At 42.7% G+C, this 20,736-nt stretch overlaps 1 protein-coding gene across 2 annotated transcripts; it reads right to left on the bottom strand.

Moving 5' to 3' along the window:
- Positions 1 to 3,156: 3,156 nt before the first annotated feature.
- pecam1a (platelet and endothelial cell adhesion molecule 1a) lies at positions 3,157 to 12,392 on the bottom strand. 2 transcript variants are annotated; one of them, XM_076987540.1, is made up of 15 exons: positions 12,176 to 12,392; positions 12,058 to 12,081; positions 10,884 to 11,174; positions 10,286 to 10,570; positions 9,857 to 10,117; positions 8,959 to 9,219; positions 7,471 to 7,755; positions 6,943 to 7,224; positions 6,697 to 6,835; positions 6,514 to 6,593; positions 6,318 to 6,371; positions 5,653 to 5,745; positions 5,372 to 5,425; positions 4,226 to 4,248; positions 3,157 to 3,415 (listed from the first exon to the last, which is right to left on the bottom strand). In XM_076987540.1, the coding sequence occupies exons 1-15, from the start codon at positions 12,228 to 12,230 to the stop codon at positions 3,362 to 3,364; spliced, it is 2,241 nt and encodes a 746-aa protein (XP_076843655.1). In that variant the 5' UTR covers positions 12,231 to 12,392; the 3' UTR covers positions 3,157 to 3,361. The 2 variants fall into 2 exon arrangements, with proteins under 2 accessions (XP_076843655.1, XP_076843661.1); XM_076987546.1 differs by having other exon boundaries at positions 3,157 to 3,412.
- Positions 12,393 to 20,736: the final 8,344 nt, after the last annotated feature.

Below are 20,736 nucleotides of genomic sequence, written 5' to 3'. Positions count from 1 at the left end.
TGTTTGCTGTTGTGTGGAAATGTTTTATATATATTTTCAGGCAGGCATATTTTATTTAAAATATTTTTGACATTTTGCACAGTGCCTGTCTGACAGTTCGATATGCGCACTGACGGTTAATGTTCTCTAACGTTTCATTAAAAAATAAATAAGTAATAAATAAAAGCTGAATAAAGACAACCTACCATGTTTATTCATTTATCTGAGTGTTTTAGGTTTTTACTTTGAAGTGGAAAAAAGTCCTGAATGAGAACGGGATCTCGTTTAAGGTGCTCTTTAAAAAACCCCTGATTCGACTATTAGTCGACTAAAGGGAAAATCTGACGAATCAGATTCGACTATGAAAATCCTTAGTTGAATACACCCCTAGTAATCAGCACATAAACATACCATCGTAGTTTATATTCTCGCAATTTAATAGTTCCTTGGTCCTGACCTGGAAAGTAAAGAATTAGCTAAGCTCTAGTCTTGTGGCATTATTTCAGCAGCTACCTAGCAAAAACAGAAACAGTCTGAGCTCAGATAAAGATTAGCATTATCCAGAGGTGGGGACTCGAGTCACATGACTTGGACTCGAGTCAGACTCGAGTCATTAATATTAAGACTTTTGACTTGACTTGAAAAAATATTCAGAGACTTAGACTTGACTTGGACTTTTACACCAATAACTTGGGACTTGAATTGGACTTGAACCTGTTTACTTACAAAGACTTGATTTTTTTTTACCCCAAATCTGAATTTTAAAACGCATATTAATATTTATAAAGTGCGTCCCATTAATTTCATTTCCGTCCTTCTGACGCAGACCGGCGTTACACCAGATTCTGTGACCGTCGATTTTGTGACCACAGGGGGCGCTATTTCACAGTTTCTGTTCAGAGGCACAAACGCTTTACGAATGCTACGTAAACTACGCTGATGCACTTTCTTTATTCGTTTTGTTGGTGTCCACGAGCCAAAATATGACAGATGTTTATATTTACATTTATCGTCTCCTAATTACATAAATGTACTTAAACAAGATTTACCATCCCCTCACCATTGCAGCCAACAAAGAAATCATGAATGGGATGTACAGGTGAGCCTTTTTAACTGGGGTCACCAATTCTGACGGCAGCCATCAGAATATGTGACCCCACTGAATCTCCAGGTAACAATAGTAGCCTACACTGTGACCCCACAATAACAGAAAACAATGAAAAAATAACCCTAACCTTTTATTAGTCTATATTTAAACATTTTATCCAAATGTTTAGAATAACCATTCGTAATGACAGCATCTTGCTTACGATGAAGCTTGCTATTTTCGTGTAAAATGATGTAACGAAACATTCTTGTTTAAGTACATTTATGTAATTAAGAGAAGGTAAAATGTAAATGATCTGTCATCTTTTGGCTGGCGGACACCAACAAAACGAGTAAAGAAACGCATCAGCGTAGCATTCGTAAAGCGTTGGTGCCTGTAAAAAAAAAAGACTCGAAAGGACTTGAAATTCAAAGTTTCAGACTTGGGACTTGACTTGACGGTTGCTTGTCTTGACTCGAGACTTGACTTGAGTTGACTGTCTTTGCTTGAGACTTGACTCGGGACTTGAGGATAAAGACTTGGACTTACTTGAGACTTGCAAAACACTGACTTGGTCCCACCTCTGGCATTATCTACCTAGCCCTACTCACTAAACATATTACTGCACTTGTTAGAAGTTAAACACGTCTTAGTAATGTTCATCATAATGTCTGATCTGATCAAGGACGATTGCATGCAAGCACCTAAAAGCACCTGAAGATGTTCTGGCTTGCCGGTGGATGTATTGATGCCGGGGTTGTATGTGCTATTGCCGCAAGAGGATGTGCTGATGCTAGCTCCTACCTGAGGCTCACCATCTACACCGAAGAAACTATGACTACTTGGCCGGGGAACAAGAACCTATAACTGTAGAACCAACCTGCTCCCAATGGAGGATGGGTTCCCTTTTGAGTCTTGGTCCTCCCGAGGTTTCTTCCTAATCCCCACCATCATAGGGAGTTTTCCCTAGCCACTGTCACCTTTGACTTGCTCATTAGGGATCTGGACCCATACGATTGTAAAGCTGCTTTGTGACAACATGTGTTGTGAAAAGCGCCATATAAATAAATTAGACTTTGACTTCCAAAACAGCTCAGCCAATCTGATTTTTAAAAGTGGAACTATACATTACATTAACACATGACAATAAACCTCTGCTTCATTATTAAAATATTTACTTGCAATATTTCAACATTTACTACCAAGTACAAGCTGAGGGAGTTAGTAGGTGGTGGACATGGTTGTCATGTCATACATTTAGACTTAAAACTTTTTCTCGCCACAAATGCCATGTTGAGACAGGTGAAGTCCTTGGATATGTTTCTCCAGCTACATTTAGTAAGGAGTATGTATAAATAGAGTGTTTCCAACAGTTGTCACAGTTTTGTGACAGAGTCTCTGAGGATGAGTTTAAAACTGGTTTCCCTCTGAGGAACCCAGTCTGGCATAGTGGCCAAAGTTGGTAACACAACCTGAACACCTGTAACTGATTTCTGACCTTCACACAGACATTTGGGAAAGAACAAACCACATGGACTCTAAATGCAGCAAAGTCAGGAATGACTCTCATGACTCATGAAAAGTGCCTTATGAGCACAGTAAAACAAGCGGGAAAGGGACCTGCCTTGTGACCTCAGAGCTAGTAGGAGCACATGTTATATGATGGAGAATATATTGAATATGTCAGAGGCTGTTACCGTGGCTACTTCTGGTTTCCCTTCCAAACTTTTCAAAATGAGCTGACTATTATTAACAGACAAATCAATGGAAACAGTAGAACAATAGAAATATTTACGACCACACTCCCACCATAAGCCCTTAAGTATGTCTCCTTTGTACATTTCCCCTTTAGAAAGAAAATTCTAATTAGTGTCAGCACCGTCTTTGTGTTTGGTGTTAGTCACATCCGTCATTACAATAATGTTTCCCCTCTACTTCTAAATAGACCCTGCACACACTCACTCACGCGAGGGTTGTAAATAAGCTGCTTCTTTCCACAGATACCCAGCATGAAACCTCCCTACAGTTTATAGCCAAAAGGAAGCTGGTAAGTTCATTAGTCTAAACAAACAAATCACAAGGAAAGGCTCTCCATTTGAACGCACACTTTATTCTCTGCTATAGAAAAACTGTCACATTTCAACACCATGACTTGCACAACCATTATTTGACCTAAATGAGTCCAGAGTGAGGATGTAAGCAGGATCCAGCAGGTGGCTGGAGTGGTGAAGGAGCTGAATAAATTAGGTGTATAATTACTGTAGGGATGAGAGTCTTTCTGAGGGAGAGATGAGGCTACTCAGGCTCCTGTTCACTGTGGTTGAGGTGAACATACTCAAGATCAGACTGCTGGAGAGATGAGAGAGAGAGAGAGAGAGAGAGAGAGAGAGAGAGAGAGAGAGAGAGAGAGAGAGTGGGGAGAGTTGTGTGTGAGAGAGAGCATGAGGAGAGATGAGAGATGTGAGAGAGAGTGAGGAGAGAGAGAGTGGGGTGAGATGTGTGTGTGAGAGAGATGTGAGAGGGAGAGAGAGAGAGTGGGGTGAGATGTGTATGTGAGAGAGAGAGTGGGGAGAGAGAGAGAATGGGGAGAGATGAGAGAGAGAATGCTTTCAAACTCATACATAATGGTTTTATATTGTAACCCAAGCTTTGGCAATACAAAAGCACCATTTTTGTCATGCCATAAAAACTTGAATTAAATTGAAAGAGAACGAGGGAGAGAGTGGGCAGATAGAGAGAGAGAGGGAGGGAAGGAGGGAGAGAGAGTGAGAGAGAGAAAGAGAGGGAGGGAGGGAGAGAGGGAGGGAGGGAGGAAGGGATAGAGAGAAAGCAAAGGAGAGGGAGTGAGAAATGAAGGTGTCTGAGTCTTACATGCATCTGATCCCCCACCCTTTCATTAGAAAACGGAGGACAATGTGACAGCAGTCATGTCTGTTGAGCTTTTAAAGTTCAGGACATGCAGGGCAGCAGCCTGCAGCACATTTATGCATTTAATAGCAGAATAAAGCTTGATGAAAGATCTGTTAGTTGGTTAACAGTTAGCAAAAGACCACATATTGAAGACTATTCTTTTACATAGAATGTTTTATGTAACTAAGAGAAATAACAGATTATACGTGTAAGGTGTGTGTTTGTGTTTTTGCCTGGTCTGCCACTTACATTCTGAGGTAGGTCCATGTTGTCTACAAAAACAAGAGTAAGAAAATCAGTGGAACAGGCAGCAGAAATGATACCCATACACACTCCCCTCCAATTAACACCCAAACACACACTCCTCCAATCAACACCCCAAACACACACTCCTCCAATCAATACCCAAACACACATTCCTCCAATCAACACCCCATCACACACTCCTCTAATCAACACTCCATCACACACTCCTCCAATCAACACCCCAAACATACACTCCTCCAATAAACACCCCAAACTCACTCCTCCAATCAACACCCCAAACACACACTCCTCCAATTAATACCCAAACACACATTCCTCCAATCAACACCCCATCACACACTCTTCTAATCAACACTCCATCACACACTCCTCCAATCAACACCCCAAACATACACTCCTCCAATAAACACCCCAAACACACACTCCTCCATTCAACACCCCAAACACTTCTCCAATAAACACCCAAAACACACACTCCTCCAATCAATACTCCCATCACACACTCCTCCAATAAACACCCTATTCACACACTCCTTCAATCAACACCCCATCACACACTCCTCCAATCAACACCCTATTCACACACTCCTCTAATCAATACTCCCATCACACTGTTCTCTAGTCAACACCCTATTACACTCCAACCCACATCCCTATTACACTCTCCTCCAATGAAAATTCAACAAACATGGGGCATTTACATTGGTCTTGTAAATGTGTGTGTGTGTGTAACTAGCCTGTTTCTTTTCATATGCAGCCATTGTCTGATAAAGCATGGCCATGCCTTAACCCATTATTGTGTCACTCATACTGTGTTTCTGCATACCGTAAACGTTAGTGTGTAATCAACCCATGGTTCAACAATGGCTGCTGAAGGTTTATTTTTGCCAGAGAAACAATGGCAGAACATTATGCCTTGATTGGATGGGACCACTTCCTGTGAAAACAGGATATGCCTCCCCCAAACCCAGGAAGGGAAATGGACACCTGGTGCTTGGACCAAGTTCCAATAACATATGCTAGCATTAATCATTATATTATTACAATAAACCATCCACATTATTATTTGTTGTCTTCATCTGAACCCAAAACACTGATTAGCTGTGTAGTTTAGAAGGCAATTCTCACCATGATGGCCGTCTTGGACCTGAACTTCCGCTGTGACAGTATCTGGCTCAGGGTCTGATTAGACACATTGGGGCAGGAATTCAGTCACATATGTATGAAATATAAGCACAAATAGGGCACACGCAACACATGATACATGGTACACATATACGCACAATATGCGCACATCACATACACTTGATGCACACAAACGCAACACCCAGATGGTATTTTATTACACAGTAGCAATCAAAGATTCACACTGACATAGGATTAACCTGGAAGAGGTTACAGCAGCTCACCTGTTTCAGCTTTCACTTCCTGTGGGGCAGGTGGCTCTGTGTACTGTATCTTTTCACACTCCTCTTCCTCCTCCCTACTTTGATTATCAGATCCTACAACACATCAGTAGCATTCTGTTTTGGAGAGCACTGTTTTGGAGAGCACTGTTTTGGTAACCATTGTGTATGTCGTGTTGTGAGGGAGGCTGGATGTTGAGATGAGAGTAGCTATATTGTGCTTTATTTTCACACACTATGGTAATACACATATGAATGAAGATAACATAACGGGACAAGAAGCAGACAAGAACTGACAACGACGTAGACCAACGCACGCACTTAAATACACAAACATAAACAAGACACGTGTGCAACACATAACAATCCCAAAGGGTGGATTTAGTGATGTAGTAGTGTAGTTAGTGAAATGCACGTCTACAGACTCTATTCAGGAATGTCAGTTAGGCTGTTTTCATTTGAATTCTCTCAGGCAAGTGACCCTTGACCTGTGTGCACCTGGTATGACACCTCATGCACCCAATATGTCCCCATGTGTATGTGTATGTCCATGACTGTTCAGACATGTTCCCATGTGTATACATATCCCCTTGTGTATGTGTATGTCCAGGACTGTTCAGACATGTCCCCATGTGTAAGACCCTGTGTCCAGGACTGCAGGAACTAACCTGAATTGGAGACGTCTTCACACCACACACTCCGGCCCACGACACTAGGAGTAGCTATAAGGGAAAATGGGGCTGACGTCATGAGGTCAGTCTCTAGAACGATTGTCACAGAACATTATATCCATTTTGCTCTCATGTACAGTATGATGGAGGTCTTGTAGCTGTAGCTACAGCATGCGGTATATGTGGAAGTTACCGTTGGCTGCATTATTGTCCTCAAAGTCGAGTGTGAGGCTCACCCTCATGGGATCACCTGATTTATGGCGTGCAGACATCCTGAGAAATCAATGAAGCAAGTTTTCATTGAAGCAGGCGTTTTAAAAATTCAGTAAGTAGAGATTTACATCACTTGAGAAGCCAGCAGGAAGGCGAGACCTACACGGACAGTTCCTTGGCTCTTTTAGTGTGGCGTGGCGCTCGTGCCTTCTTGAGGAAAAGGATCAGGATGACGACTATGACCACCAGGAGCAGGAAGCAGAGGGCAGCAATGGCAGCTTTCTTCCAGCCGGCCAGGTTCACTGTGGAGGACACACATTTTTATTTTTTTATAGAAAACTCAAAAACAGATTTGGAGGCATGGAACCCCCTGGTTGATGGTGAAATTCAAAGTACAGGAAATGCTGACCTCCGAAAGCAACTGAATTACTCCTCTTTGTCTCACTGGCTTCATTAGAAGCTTGGCAGTAGTAACCTCCGCCGTGATCCCTCCTCACGGACTCGATGGTGTGGGTTCCCTGTGTCCGGTTGCTGGTGGTGTTGAAGAAGGGACTTGCTGATCCATCACGATAAAAAGCAAAGCTGACTGGGGCAGAGCCCTGTTGCACACTGCAGCGCAGAGTAAGGTTCATTCCCTCCGTTACTGTGTAGCCCTTCGTGTCAAGAGTCAGCACCGGCTTGGACACGGTTTCTAAAGGTCACAGGTGACAGAGAGGAAGGGTGTGTGATGGAGAGATGTAATCTACATACATAGAAATTCCTGGTAAAATAGATTATATATCCATTTTTAGAATATCCAACATCCATTTTCCTTTTTTTTTTACTATACAGATATGAATCCATAAACAAATTACTATATCAAATAAAATATCTTGAGAGGTCTGTTTAGTGTTTGTTTATTAATAAGCCTTTTTTAAAATGTTTGTGTTATGTTCACCTATAACTGGTGTGTCAAGCTTGTTGCTGAGGAGAATTGTCTCTAGACCCTGGTTCCTAGCCTGGCAGACAAAGCTCTGAACATCCCTTCTGGAAGGTATGGAGGACACGTTAAACAGAGCCCTGCGGAGGGGCCCGGTCACGTTCACCTCCGCCACGCGACTGTTGTTCCTCAACAGGGTTAGGGTGATGGGCAGCGTTCCCAGCTCACTCTCACACACGAGCTGAAAGGGCCGTCCGAGGACGAGACGCCCCACCGCTCGGATAACTGGCGATGAGACAGGCACTGGTGGACGGAGGAGCAAGAACAACATTGACTCACTACAACACAAGGGCGACAGTAATCACATGCACTCATATACAGAAGGATGTGTGTAAATATATGCTTAGATATAGAGAAACATTTATTTATATAACACTTTTTAAAATGTGTTGTAACCAAATGTTACAATGTACAGATTCCTAATGAGCAAGTCAAGGCCAAAAGTGTCAAGGCCAAAGTCCCTGGGTGGATTACGGATTAAGAAGGGTTGGGGTACCAAGACTCAGGAGGGAACCCATTCTGTCTGGGCAGCCGAGCTAATTAACAGTCCATGCTATATTAGTCCATATATAGTTCATGTAGCCAGTTCAGTGGGTCTAGGAGTATCAGATGTACTAGTGTGTCTAAGGTTGGTGAGCTGTGTCTGCATCCATTTGAGCAGATGGAACGGGTGGAGGGATTAAACTAAGATGAATGTTAGGTATAGTTATGAATTTATTGTATTCTCTAATTTATTCTCTAGTTTTTAAAATGACAGCAAAACAAATTGACCAGTAATGGATTGTTTTTCAGCATCGTTTAATATGTTACACTGTTAGCATGCAGCCCAAAATATTTAGGCTTGTTTGCATTGAAACTAACACTATGCAAAATGCTTTAGATCTTTATCAGACTAGAATCATTGCAATCTGTGCAGGACTGTAATACTGAATAGGATGTTGTGGAAGTGTCAGGAATCAATTCATCTGTTTAGAAATTGATTTATGTAATGGGGTAAAACTAAGCATTATAACATGAAATCTAATATTACAGACTACAGTGTTTTATATTGAAAGACATGCTCTTTTACAGTCAGCGTCATAGATTGTAAGATGTTTGTCACCTCACAGTTAATGAGTGTCATAGTTTGTATAATTTTATGGTTATTGTTTTTATTTTGTACCTCCATTACATTACTGAATTTACTGGCTGAAATAAAGTTAGATGTGTGTCCAACTTTATTGGTTGGATGTTGGATATGCTTCTTTCATTGTAGTAGGCACACACTTCTCAGACTTCAACTCCCAGAATCATTTATTCTTCACATTCATCAGTGATATAAGCATAGTTATTGCAGTATATTATAGTTTCTATATATTATTATTGTTATATATTGAGGTCATTATTGAGGAAATGCATTGTTAAAGCAGGTGATATAAAGCCCAGTGAAATATATTGATCATTTACCTTTGACAGTAACAGTCAGCTGTGTGCTGGTTTTGCTGATGCTCAATGCCTCAGCCACACAAGTGTACCTCCCGTTAGTGGCTTGGCTTGCTCTACCACTCAAGGTGTGTCCTAACTTCACAAGACGCTGGTCGTTATACAGACTGTACTTCACATTTGGTTTTCTTTGGGTGTTGATGGAGCTCTTGCAGCTCAGGTAGAAATTTTGCCCCTCAAACACCCCCGGTGGGGTAATACTAAGGACAGGTTTTGAAAACAAAGCTAGTAAAATGGAGAAGAGAGTAACAAGCACTTTAGATGTGGAAATGTTCTGGGCATTGTACAAAATCACATAGTGGCTGGGTCATATTCACCCTTGTTTCCATATGATGTGAATTTCAGTCTTCATTAATGAAATTGAGGGAACTTGATAAGATTTACTGGCTCATTGGGAAATGAAAACCTGATAAATTTGGCAACATAGGTAAACAAGACACAGACTCCTAAATTCCTAAGGGTTGATTGGAGACAAAGTTCACTATCAAAGATCTAGTCATTGTATTGCATTTTAGTATAACAATACAGAACTGAAACTTGACCTGGATTGGTCACAGGTTGAGAGGAATGGGTGGGGTTTGTGTGGAGTAATGTGAGGAATGGGTGGGGTTTGTGTGGAGTACTGTGAGGAATGGGTGGGGTTTGTGTGGAGTAATGTGAGGAATGGGTGGAGTTGTGTGGAAGTAATGTGAGGAATGGGTGGGGTTTGTGTGGAGTAATATGAGGAATGGGTGGGGTTTGTGTGGAGTAATGTGAGGAATGGGCGGGGTTGTGTGGAGTAATGTGAGGAATGGGTGGGGTTGTGTGGAATAATGTGAGGAATGGGTGGAGTAATATGTTGAGTAATATGTTGAGTAGTTACGTGCTACGTTCAGCCTCGCTGAGGTGGTCTTCTGCACGGGGCCCTTTTCTGCTTTACACACGTACTCTCCTGAGTCATCCACTTTGACCTCGAAGCTCTGCGTGAATGATACGTGGTCTTTATGGAGCAGCTTGTCTTTGGTGAGGAAGATCTCAAGGTCACTGTGGTTGTATCGTGACACATTGCAGCTTATGGATATCCGGTCCCCTTCCACGACGTTGGCGTGGGGCCATATCCTTATCGAAGGAGTGATGCCAAGCTCTGAAATCACAGGAATGAACAGACATAACTGCAGTTCAGCGCTGTGGGCAGTGAGGGGAGATTGGAATGGGCATTTATGTGGACAGGCTTCCCCAAAAGCCCAGCTAGACAAAACATCCTTGTAAAGGCTTCTATAAATATCCTACCCTAAGAAATCTTGTAGTTTACCTTTGATGGACACTTCTACGACGCTGCTGTTGCTGGACATGGCTGAGGTGTGGGACAAGATGATCTGGTAGTTGCAGTACAGGTGGACGTTTCCTAACTCCAGGACCTTCATCTTAGCAGTTGCGGAGGAACCGCTGCTCGCCTGCACCGCTGTGATGTATGTGCTGTCCACGTAGAAGTGGAAGATCAAACTACCAACCTCCTGTGGTGCGCTGCACGTGGCCGTGACCTCACCCCCCTCATACACAGTGCTGGGATGCGCAGTTAGTGTTGGAGTCTGCAGACCTGAACACACAGTCTACACGTCTATGATAGTGAACACACAGTCTACACGTCTATGATAGTGAACACACAGTATATGAGACTGTGACTGTGAAGACAGAAGACACTATGTGTAGTATATGAGTGAGCATGTACACAAGGCATATGAGTGTTTGTATGTGTGTCTCTAGTGTATGGTACACACTCTCTGTGTGTGTGGGTCTTATGTATGGTATACACCTTTGACTGTGTGTGAGAGAGAGAGTGTGTGTTCGTGTACACCTGTGACTGTGTGTGTGTGTGTGTGTGTGTGTGTATGTGAGTGTGTGGTACACACCCTTCACTGTGAGTCTCCGTGTCTCACTGCTCATCTCTTTCTGGCGTATGTGGACGTCACACCTGTAAAATCCCGAGTTGGAGACCCGAGCTGGAGCTAAATTGACCTCCAGTGAAGCGTCGCTGGTGTTTTTGGAGTAGATCACCTTCCCGTCCAGCAGAAGCTTGAACGTGTGGATGGGCTGTGAGGAGCTGTAGCTAATCTTGGCCTTACAGAGAAGAGTCAGGTTGGTGCCGCTCTCAACCGTAGCTCCCGGGAGGAAGGTCAGCTTCACCCTGTCGATGGTGAACTCTGGACAAGGAGGAGAATTAGTCACTGGCAGGATGGACTATATGTCCAGACGTGCTGGACGCACAAGTCTGGTCTTGTTGCACGGTTTGGCATTGGTGATGGTGTTTAGGTTTATTTAAACCTACAGAATATACCACTAATGGGATGTTTTTAAGAGAAAACTCACTGCAAAACAAAAACCTGAATGCAATGTTTCCATCTAACATTACATTTTAACACAGTACATATTTCACCACATACGCATCATTATTTGTCTTAACGGAAAACACACAAGAACTTCTAACTTTAAATATGTAAATGAGAATGTGCCATAGGTGCTACAGGAGCTGTTTATGGTTATACTGGTTATGCTCTCTCTTTTAATGCTTCCACTGCATTCACTGCTGGAGGTGTGAGGAGAACACAGGAAGAGCTCAGAGGAGCAGACGCAGTTTGGAACGAGGATGAAGGAAGGAAAACAGACAATTGCACAAACATCACGACAACATCTTAGAGGAAACAGCAGCAGTCGGTCTGGAACAGCTTAACTCCAGAGCTAAAGACCAAGATTCCCAGAGCACAACACCACAAAGACACAGACCAAATAAAAACTTCCGCTTTTAATTGGGCCACTGTAGTGGTATCTCATAAAGACTGAAGCAGCCAGCTCGATCTCATTCTGGAAATAAATCTTTTCATTCTCACACAAGTCTCACATAATGTCACACAGAGCTCACAATATTTCAGTCCTTTAAAATAAATAATGTCACCTCTTTATTGAGAACTAAATTTTTACGCTCTAATCTATGAACGTGACTAAACACGACAACCAGAACAACAAATCACTGTAAAATGGAAATGCTAAATCAGTGTGAAATGGAAACTGAATATGAATTGAACTGACCTGACGGAGCTTCGGCAGCCTGACCTGCACATGAGAGGAGACACGAGTGGAGGAGTGAAAACACCAGCAATGTACAAAATAAGGCAAAAGTAAGCCATGGACAAGTAGCTGTTCTTACATATTGTTGAGATGCCAGACAGAAGCAGAGTGAACCACAGGGCCTGATGCTCCATGTGTACAGGTGAGCTGTGAGTTCTGTGTCCAGGTGAGCTGTGAGTTCTGTGTCCAGGTGAGTTGTGTGAGTGCTGTGTCCAGGTGAGCTGTGTGATCAGAGAACAGAAGGAGTGGAGGATGACGAGAGGCTGAGAGTGAGAGACGTGGGGTTAGAAAGGCGTTTTCTTCCCCTTCTTTTGTCTCTGCCTACACCAGGAAGCGAGAGTTGTTTCCTCAGGATGTGCGCATTTTGTGTTTGGTTTGTTTGCTTGCTTAAGTGAATTCTGGCCTTGTCCTGAAGACTCCCATAGTGCAGTGGTTGGTGTAGGTACCTCCTGACTAACCAGCCATGATGAAGGATCAACCCGCTATCCTGGACCCTCTCACCACCCCAAATTCCCCCCTGATATGATTGTATCTCCACGGCCCTGGACTACCATTACTGACCATCAAGAAGTCTAGGACTGAATAAGAATTATATAGAGAACTCATGTATATAAATACACACAAAGATGAGAATTTATTTTTCATTCCCATCACTTCTTTGCTTATGTATCTCTCAAATTATTGTTGTCATGGTGACCGGCATTGGCCAGAAGAGGATGGGTTCCCCCCCGAGTTCCCCTCAAGGTTTCTTCCTCATGCTCTTCCTCATGCTTTTAGGGAGTTTTTCCTTGTCATTGTCCCCCATTGTCAGGAGATGTTAGTGGTTATTCAGAACAAATAATAAATAATTATGGCTATAAAAAAAAAAAATATATATATATATCAATAAATAGAAAAATACAATAAAAGTAAAAAATTCCCACTTGGGTGGGCAGAGTCTGACCAAATGGTATATGGTATGATATTTGTGTAGCATTCTTCATACAGAGAGGCAATTCATACAGACATAGAAGAATTGAAATGATTTTTGACATGTATCACCTTGGAAATGTTTTATATAACATAATTTATTAACATAAAATTAAACACAATTGATTTATCTAAAATATTAATCATTCATAAGAACTAACAAAAGTAATTCATTTAATTATTAAATACCACTAGTAAAGTGGTATGTTTTTATTTGAAGATACCCAATATTGAGCAACTTTTGGGATTCTGTAACAGAACCATTTCAAATCCACAGCTAACAAAATATCATCTGAAATCTATAGGGAACAAAATATCGTCTCAAATCTATAGGGAAAAGACCATCTCAAATTTGTAGTAAACAAAATAAGCACTAAATGATTGTGTAGTTCGAAAGATTCTGAAGAGAGGATGATAAACTTTTAAATTAAAAGTTTATTTTTGCATGAGCCGATTGCAATATATATTTTCTATACACTAGGTGGTGCTGAAGGATCACGTTGAGAATCTAAATGGCGGCTGCAGCCTTCATCTACTGGCAAAGATTAAAGATGCTCCAGTCTGCCTGTCCAGAAGTACCTGCATGTGCCTGATTAAAGCACCGTATGAGTCTACACATGTAATGTGATGTTATGTACACAACGCTATGCTGCCTTTCACTTATGGGCAGGTTAAAGCAGCTTATTTGTTAAGCATGTTATCTACTGTATTCAACATCCAAGGCTTTATTGTCATATGCACAGAGAAAAAAACAGTTACACTATACAAGGAAATTCTTAGTACTAAAATCTACAACATGAGTACTAAATGGAGTGTGTGTGTGTGGGGGGGGGTAAATTCTATATAATACACAGTGTGTATGTGTATAGTCGGTATAGCAGCATAACTCTCACTGGTATTATGGTCAGACACTGTTAAATTTACGCATACAGTTATGTTAACATTATATGTTACAGTGTGCAATAATATTATCACTTGGAAACAGCAATTTCTTTTCATACAAAGTGCAATATTTCTTTCCCCCACCCTTTCTATATTTATATATATTTATACTAATGTCTTGTCTGCTAGTTTTGTTGCTAGTATGTCTCGTGTTTTTGCATTATGTTTTATATTAATGTTTTTATTTGTACATGGGAGTTTGCAGAAACACAGTCTTGTTCAGCTATGCACTGCTGTTTTAAAGTCTGAATGACAACAAATTTCACTTGAATGAACGAAGCTTTATTGTCATACACACTGTGACTTTGACTAATGCAAGTGTAAATGGCCCAGAGCACATGTACAGTGTGCAATAAAGTACAATAATGTGCAATATCAGTTAGACAGAGGCTGAAGTATCCAAAATAAAAACAAAAAATATATATTCATACACACAATGCACATAATGTGAATATATGAGAATAGCATGAACAGCAGAATTGTATGAAACAGTTTTGATCAACAGAGCTCGCATATGTGCAATCCGTGTTGGGTTCAAGCAGCAGGTGAGATGTTAGTGAATGTGTTAGTGGATACTAGTGTTGTAATATTTTTAGTAGTCTTTCAAATACAAGGCATAATTTCTACTAAAGAATTATTAATCATTCTGAACATTATTATTATACTGTTATACTGTTTTTTCTACATTAAAACCTGCTTCAAGACCTGGAGCTGAATTTGGAAGGTTTTCTGGGAATTTCCAAGAAAGCACAAACAAGGTCTGTAGAGCTGGTCTATAGGGTCTGCAAAGTTAGTCTAGTAAGGTCTGTAGAGCTGGTCTAGTAAGGTCTGTACAGATGGTCTATATGGTCTGCAGAGTTGGTCTAGTAAGGTCTGTAGAGTTGGTCTATAGGGTCTGCAGAGTTGGTCTAGTAAGGCCTGTAGAGCTGGTCTATGGGGTCTGCAGAGTTGGTCTAGTAAGGTCTGTAGAGCTGGTCTATAGGGTCTGCAGAGTTGGTATAGTAAGGTCTGTACAGATGATCTATAGGGTCTGCAGAGTCAGTCTAGTAAGGTCTGTAGAGCTGGTCTATAGGGTCTGCAGAGTTGGTCGAGTAAGGTCTGTAGAGCTGGTCTATAGGGTCTGCAGAGTTGGTCTAGTAAGGTCTGTAGAGATGGTCTATTGTGTCTGCAGAGTTGGTCTAGTAAGGTCTGTAGAGATGGTCTATAGGGTCTGCGGAGTTGGTCTAGTAAGGTCTGTACAGCTGGTCTATGGATTCTGTACAGCTGGTTTATGGGGTCTATACAGCTGGTCTATGGGGTCTGTAGAGCTGGTATATGGGGTCTGTACAGCTGGTCTATGGGGTCTATACAGTTGGTCTATGGGGTCTGTAGAGCTGGTCTATGGGGTCTATACAGCTGGTCTATGGGGTCTGTAGAGCTGGTCTATGGGGTCTGTAGAGCTGGTCTATGGGGTCTATACAGCTGGTCTATTGGGTTTGTAACGTTGGTCTACGGGGTCTGTAGAGCTGCAGAGCACCCACAGGGCAGGGCCCACTGACTGACTGCTGCACTACCCCAGCAGGGATAAACTCCCTCACTCTCTTAATAGTGGCTGTCAGTGCACTGAGGAGAGTCAGGGGAAAACAAACAGAGGGATGTATGAGTCAACACAAGCATCATGCAGCAGGCCATATAAGACCAGCCACTGAGCATGAGTGGACGAGAGCAGGCACAATAACACTGCTCTTTCTCTTTGTGTGTTATAATTGACTTGAAATAACTGAATTACTCATTTAGGCCTCAGGCGTCTGTGGTTGTGTTGTAGAAAATGCCTCTGCTCTTTATTCATCCCAGCGTGTATATAGGTGGAGGACGTGGGGTGCTGTTGTCACTTAGAGTTTACGCTCCGCCCAGATAACTCGGATTGACAACCTCCAACCAAGGCAGCGACAGTTGTGACATGCAATATCTGCCTTAAGCAAATGAGAGCGTCTGCTACAGTTTGTTTCTGACACAAGAGAATGGGAACAATTACGTCGATCAGTCATCTCTGAGTGTCACACAGAGCAGCGTTTTACACCAGTAAACCTTCCTAAAGCCACCTGACCTACACCACATGCATTTAAGTAGCTTAATCCTGGAAAATTTGGTTCTGGAATCATCTAAAACAGCACCAGGGAATCATAGGTGAATGTAGTTAGTTAAAGACGTGACTGTATATCATTTGCTTGTTTTTAACCATGATTAAATCCTGTTTTCAGTCCTGAAATTAGCAACATGTGAATTATCAGAGGAAACTGTACAAAGATAGTGAGAGGTTGTCTAAGACTTCCTGGACCAGCAGCCGGTTTAACAAGCTCTTACCACTTACTGTGAAATCCAGCCACTGCTGTCCAGCGGTTCACTTTTAAAGAGCAGAAAGTCTCTGCACGAATCTGGAATTAATTTTAGTAATCTTGACTCACTCCTGATAAAAAAGCAAATGGTGGGAGCCACAGTGGCTGAGAGGTGATATGACTGCACAGCTGCGTACTGAAGTGATCAGCATGACGTACTGAGGTGATCAGCATGACGTACTGAGGTGATCAGCATGACGTACTGAAGTGATCAGCATGACGTACTGAAGTGATCAGCATGACGTACTGAGGTGATCAGCATGACGTACTGAAGTGATCAGCATGACGTACTGAAGTGATCAGCATGACGTACTGAAGCAGGGTTGCCAACTTTCACGCATTGAGCGTGAGACACATGCATTTGACCGTCTTCACACGCTCTCACGCCACACTTCCAATTTCTCATGCCGAAAAAAAAAATCTAGTTTATTTACCTCTGATCCATATCTATGATTCAATAAGTTACTAGTTTGCTCTGGCGCCAACCACTGGCGATCGATCGATCGCGATATAATACTTAATTTGTGTCCATTACACCGCCCCGTCAACAATTTACGTTCGCCACCCCCTCCAGGTTCAAATCTCACTCCAAGCGATCTTGAAAAGTTGGCAACCCTGCTGAAGTGATCAGCATGACGTACTGAAGTGATCAGCATTCTTCATAGATGTTCCTCATAGTTCCTCATAGTTTATGTCATCTGCCCTCTGGGCTACAGTTTCTGTTGTGTGTTTCTGTTCAACCACAGCCCCTCCTGTCCTCTTTTAGACAGAGATGATGTGAGATCAACACCACTTTTTGATGGAAGGAAGTTTTCTGATGGTTGTTAGAGTATACAGTATATCAGAACACAGGATACACACAGACACACACAGGCACACACACACATGCAATGTTGTATTTCTGTCCTGTCCTGAGTCCAGAATGACAGGGGGTTATACATGAATAAATGATAAATAAATGATCTTGTGTGGAAAGCGAGTTGTGCATCAAGTCTCAAGTCATATATAAGTCATGCAATTTCTGACTTGAGTTGTATGAAGTCCAAGTTCAGTGCTGTGCCATACTTGTTTAATACTTTTTCCTGCTGAGCATCCATGGCTGCCCATACAAGTCTAACTACTACATTTACCTCAGAAACCAAAAAGGAAATCTTCTGACTGTTTCAGTTTTTTAATAAAAGTTCCTTATTGTGCAAAACAAAAAAGTATTTTCCTCGTGGAGATCTGCCAAATGTCTCTGGAAGCTCAGAATCTTTATTGCTTTCATATAATTTTGATGGATAACACACACACACACACACACACACACACACACACACACACACACACACACACTAAAGAAACGGATTCATAAAGAGGTGAGTATGAATATATTCTGGACCAAACACCCCATGGATGAAAACAGCTGCTGTGGTTCTCGTACATCATGCACTGCTGAAAGGTTCCTCTACTTTATGGTGACTCACAGAATCATAGTACAGCACAGCCCCAGATGGACCACATGTAACGTGTATAGTACAGTACAGCCCCAGATAGACCATGTGTAACGTGTAAATTACAGTACAGCCCCAGATAGACCATGTGTAATGTGTATAGTACAGTACAGCCCCAGATGGACCACGTCTAACATGTGTAGCACAGCACAGCCCCAGATGAACCATGTGTAAAGTGTCTAGTACAGCACAGCCCCAGATAGATCACGTGTAAAGTGTATATTACAGCGCAGCCCCAGATGGACCACGTGTAACGTGTATAGTACATCACAGCCCCAGATGGACCACATGTATTGTGTATATTACAGCGCAGCCCCAGATGGACCACGTGTAACGTGTATAGTACAGCACAGCACAGCACAGATAGACCACATGTAACGTGTATAGTACAGCACAGCCCCAGATAGACCACGTGTAACGTGTATAGTACAGCACAGCTCCAGATAAACCACGTGTAACGTGTATAGTACAGCACAGCTCCAGATAGACCACGTGTAATATGTATAGTACAGCACAGCCCCAGATGGACCACGTGTATATTACAGCGCAGCCCCAGATGGACCACGTGTAACGTGTATAGTACAGCACAGCCCCAGATAGACCACATGTAACGTGTATAGTACAGCACAGCCCCAGATAGGCCACGTGTAACGTGTATAGTACAGCACAGCCCCAGATAGACCACATGTAATGTGTATAGTACAGCACAGCCCCAGATGGACCACATGTAATGTGTAAATTACAGTACAGCCCCAGATGGACTGCATGTAACGTGTAAAGTACAGTACAGCCCCAGATGGACCACTTGTAACGTGTATAGTACAGCACAGCCCCAGATAGATCACATGTAAAGTGTATATTACAGCGCAGCCCCAGATGGACCACGTGTAACGTGTGTAGTACAGCACAGCCCCAGATAGATCACATGTAAAGTGTATATTACAGCGCAGCCCCAGATGGACCACATGTAACGTGTATAGTACAGCACAGCCCCAGATAGACCATGTGTAATGTGTATATTACAGCGCAGCCCAGATGGGCCACGTGTAACGTGTATAGTACAGCACAGCCCAAGATCATACCTGTCAATTGTCCCGTTTTGGCCGGGACAGTCCCGTATTTTACCGCTCTGTCCCGGTGGCGTCCAGTATTTGTCCCGTATTATCAGTTTTCAATTTTTATTTTTTTAAAGCATTCATGTGCCGCTCCAAACAGAATTCTGTCACTAGCCTCGCGAGAACTGCCACCCAGACTACTGCAGGTGGCAGTTCTCGCGAGGCTAGTGACAGAATTCTGTTTGGCGCGGCACATGAATGCTTTAAAAAATATATAAATTAAAACTCGCGGGTTTAGTGTCGACAGTGGGAGCAAACGTGGAACAACAAATCAGGATTTAACGAGAGAAGGCAGTCCTGCCTAAAAAGCTAAGCGTACGTGTAAGTACCTTGACGAATGCGACAGGGAATTTATTTTCCTAAAGAGGAGCATGAAGGGGCACAGCTACTCATTCTGTAAGATATGTAGCTGTGATTTTAGTGTCTCTCATGGGGGAAGGAACGATGTCCGTCAGCACGAACAATCTGCCAAGCACAAACGCGGGCTAAAGGCACAGAAATATGCCCAGGAGATGTCCCCATTTGTAGCTAGAAATACCACTAGAAATTTTTAATTTTTTTATTCATTTGTAGTTCAAAACATATTTGGGGTGTTTTTTCTTCACTTTTGCCACTCCAAAGATGTTTTCATTTCTCCTACAGCCTCGATTGTGGCTATATGCAAATAACTGATTATGCAAATTAGGCGATGACGTCATATACGGGAAATGTCCCGTATTTTTAAATACAAAACTTGACAGGTATGCCCCAGATAGACCACATGTAATGTATATAGTACAGCACAGCCCCAGATAGACCACGTGTAACGCGTATAGTACAGTGCAGCCACAGATGGACCACGTGTAACGTGTATAGTACAGCACAGCCCCAGATGGACCACATGTAACGTGTATAGTACAGCACAGCCCCAGATAGACCATGTGTAACGTGTGTAGTACAGCACAGCCCCAGATGGACCACGTCTAACATGTGTAGCACAGCACAGCCCCAGATGAACCATGTGTAACGTGTCTAGTACAGCACAGCCCCAGATAGATCACGTGTAAAGTGTATATTACAGCGCAGCCCCAGATGAACCACGTGTAACGTGTATAGTACACCACAGCCCCAGATGGACCACATGTAATGTGTATATTACAGCGCAGCCCCAGATGGACCACGTGTAACGTGTATAGTACAGCACAGCACAGCACAGATAGACCACATGTAACGTGTATAGTACAGCACAGCTCCAGATAGACCACGTGTAATATGTATATTACTGTCAGGAATGGCAATCACGCCCGTGACCGCCAGAGGGCGCCATCACCCGAATATTGATCCGCACACCTGAACCTGATCGGCTACTCATCCACGCCCTACTTAAGGACTCTGCTCACACAGACCAGTGCGAAGTATTGCCTCCCCGTGTAGCATTACCAAGCCGTATTTACTATCCTGTCTGCATTCCTGGTTACCGATCCTAGCTCTGCCCTCTTGTCTTACGCCTGTTTGCCTAGCCCTTCTGTACCTCTGCCTGCTGCTATTGGACTGTCCTGGTTTTTTGACTCTCTGCCTGGTTTTTTGACTCTCCTTTTTGCCTTGCCCTTTTTGTACTGTTGCCTGCCTTCCCTACGGGGTCTGCTCAGTCCTTGTGTGTGATTAAAACTCCTGTTATTCCACCTGCGTATGGATCCCTCACTACCTTCGGGTACACCACCGTTACAGAATACTTCGCCGCCACCGGATCCAGCAGGACTGCCAGCG

This window comes from Brachyhypopomus gauderio, chromosome 2, assembly GCF_052324685.1.
Source record: "Brachyhypopomus gauderio isolate BG-103 chromosome 2, BGAUD_0.2, whole genome shotgun sequence".
NCBI lineage: Eukaryota > Metazoa > Chordata > Actinopteri > Gymnotiformes > Hypopomidae > Brachyhypopomus > Brachyhypopomus gauderio.
This window is presented reverse-complemented; position numbering and strand designations above follow the sequence as displayed.

Coding starts and splice junctions, on each gene's coding strand:
- pecam1a (XM_076987540.1), bottom strand. CDS start 12,230: ATGGAGCATCAGGCCCTGTGGTTCACTCTGCTTCTGTCTGGCATCTCA. Junction 5,746..6,317: donor TGAAGACGTCTCCAATTCAG/GTTAGTTCCTGC, acceptor GATGTGTTGTAG/GATCTGATAATCAAAGTAGG. Junction 5,426..5,652: donor GGAAGTGAAAGCTGAAACAG/GTGAGCTGCTGT, acceptor GTGTCTAATCAG/ACCCTGAGCCAGATACTGTC.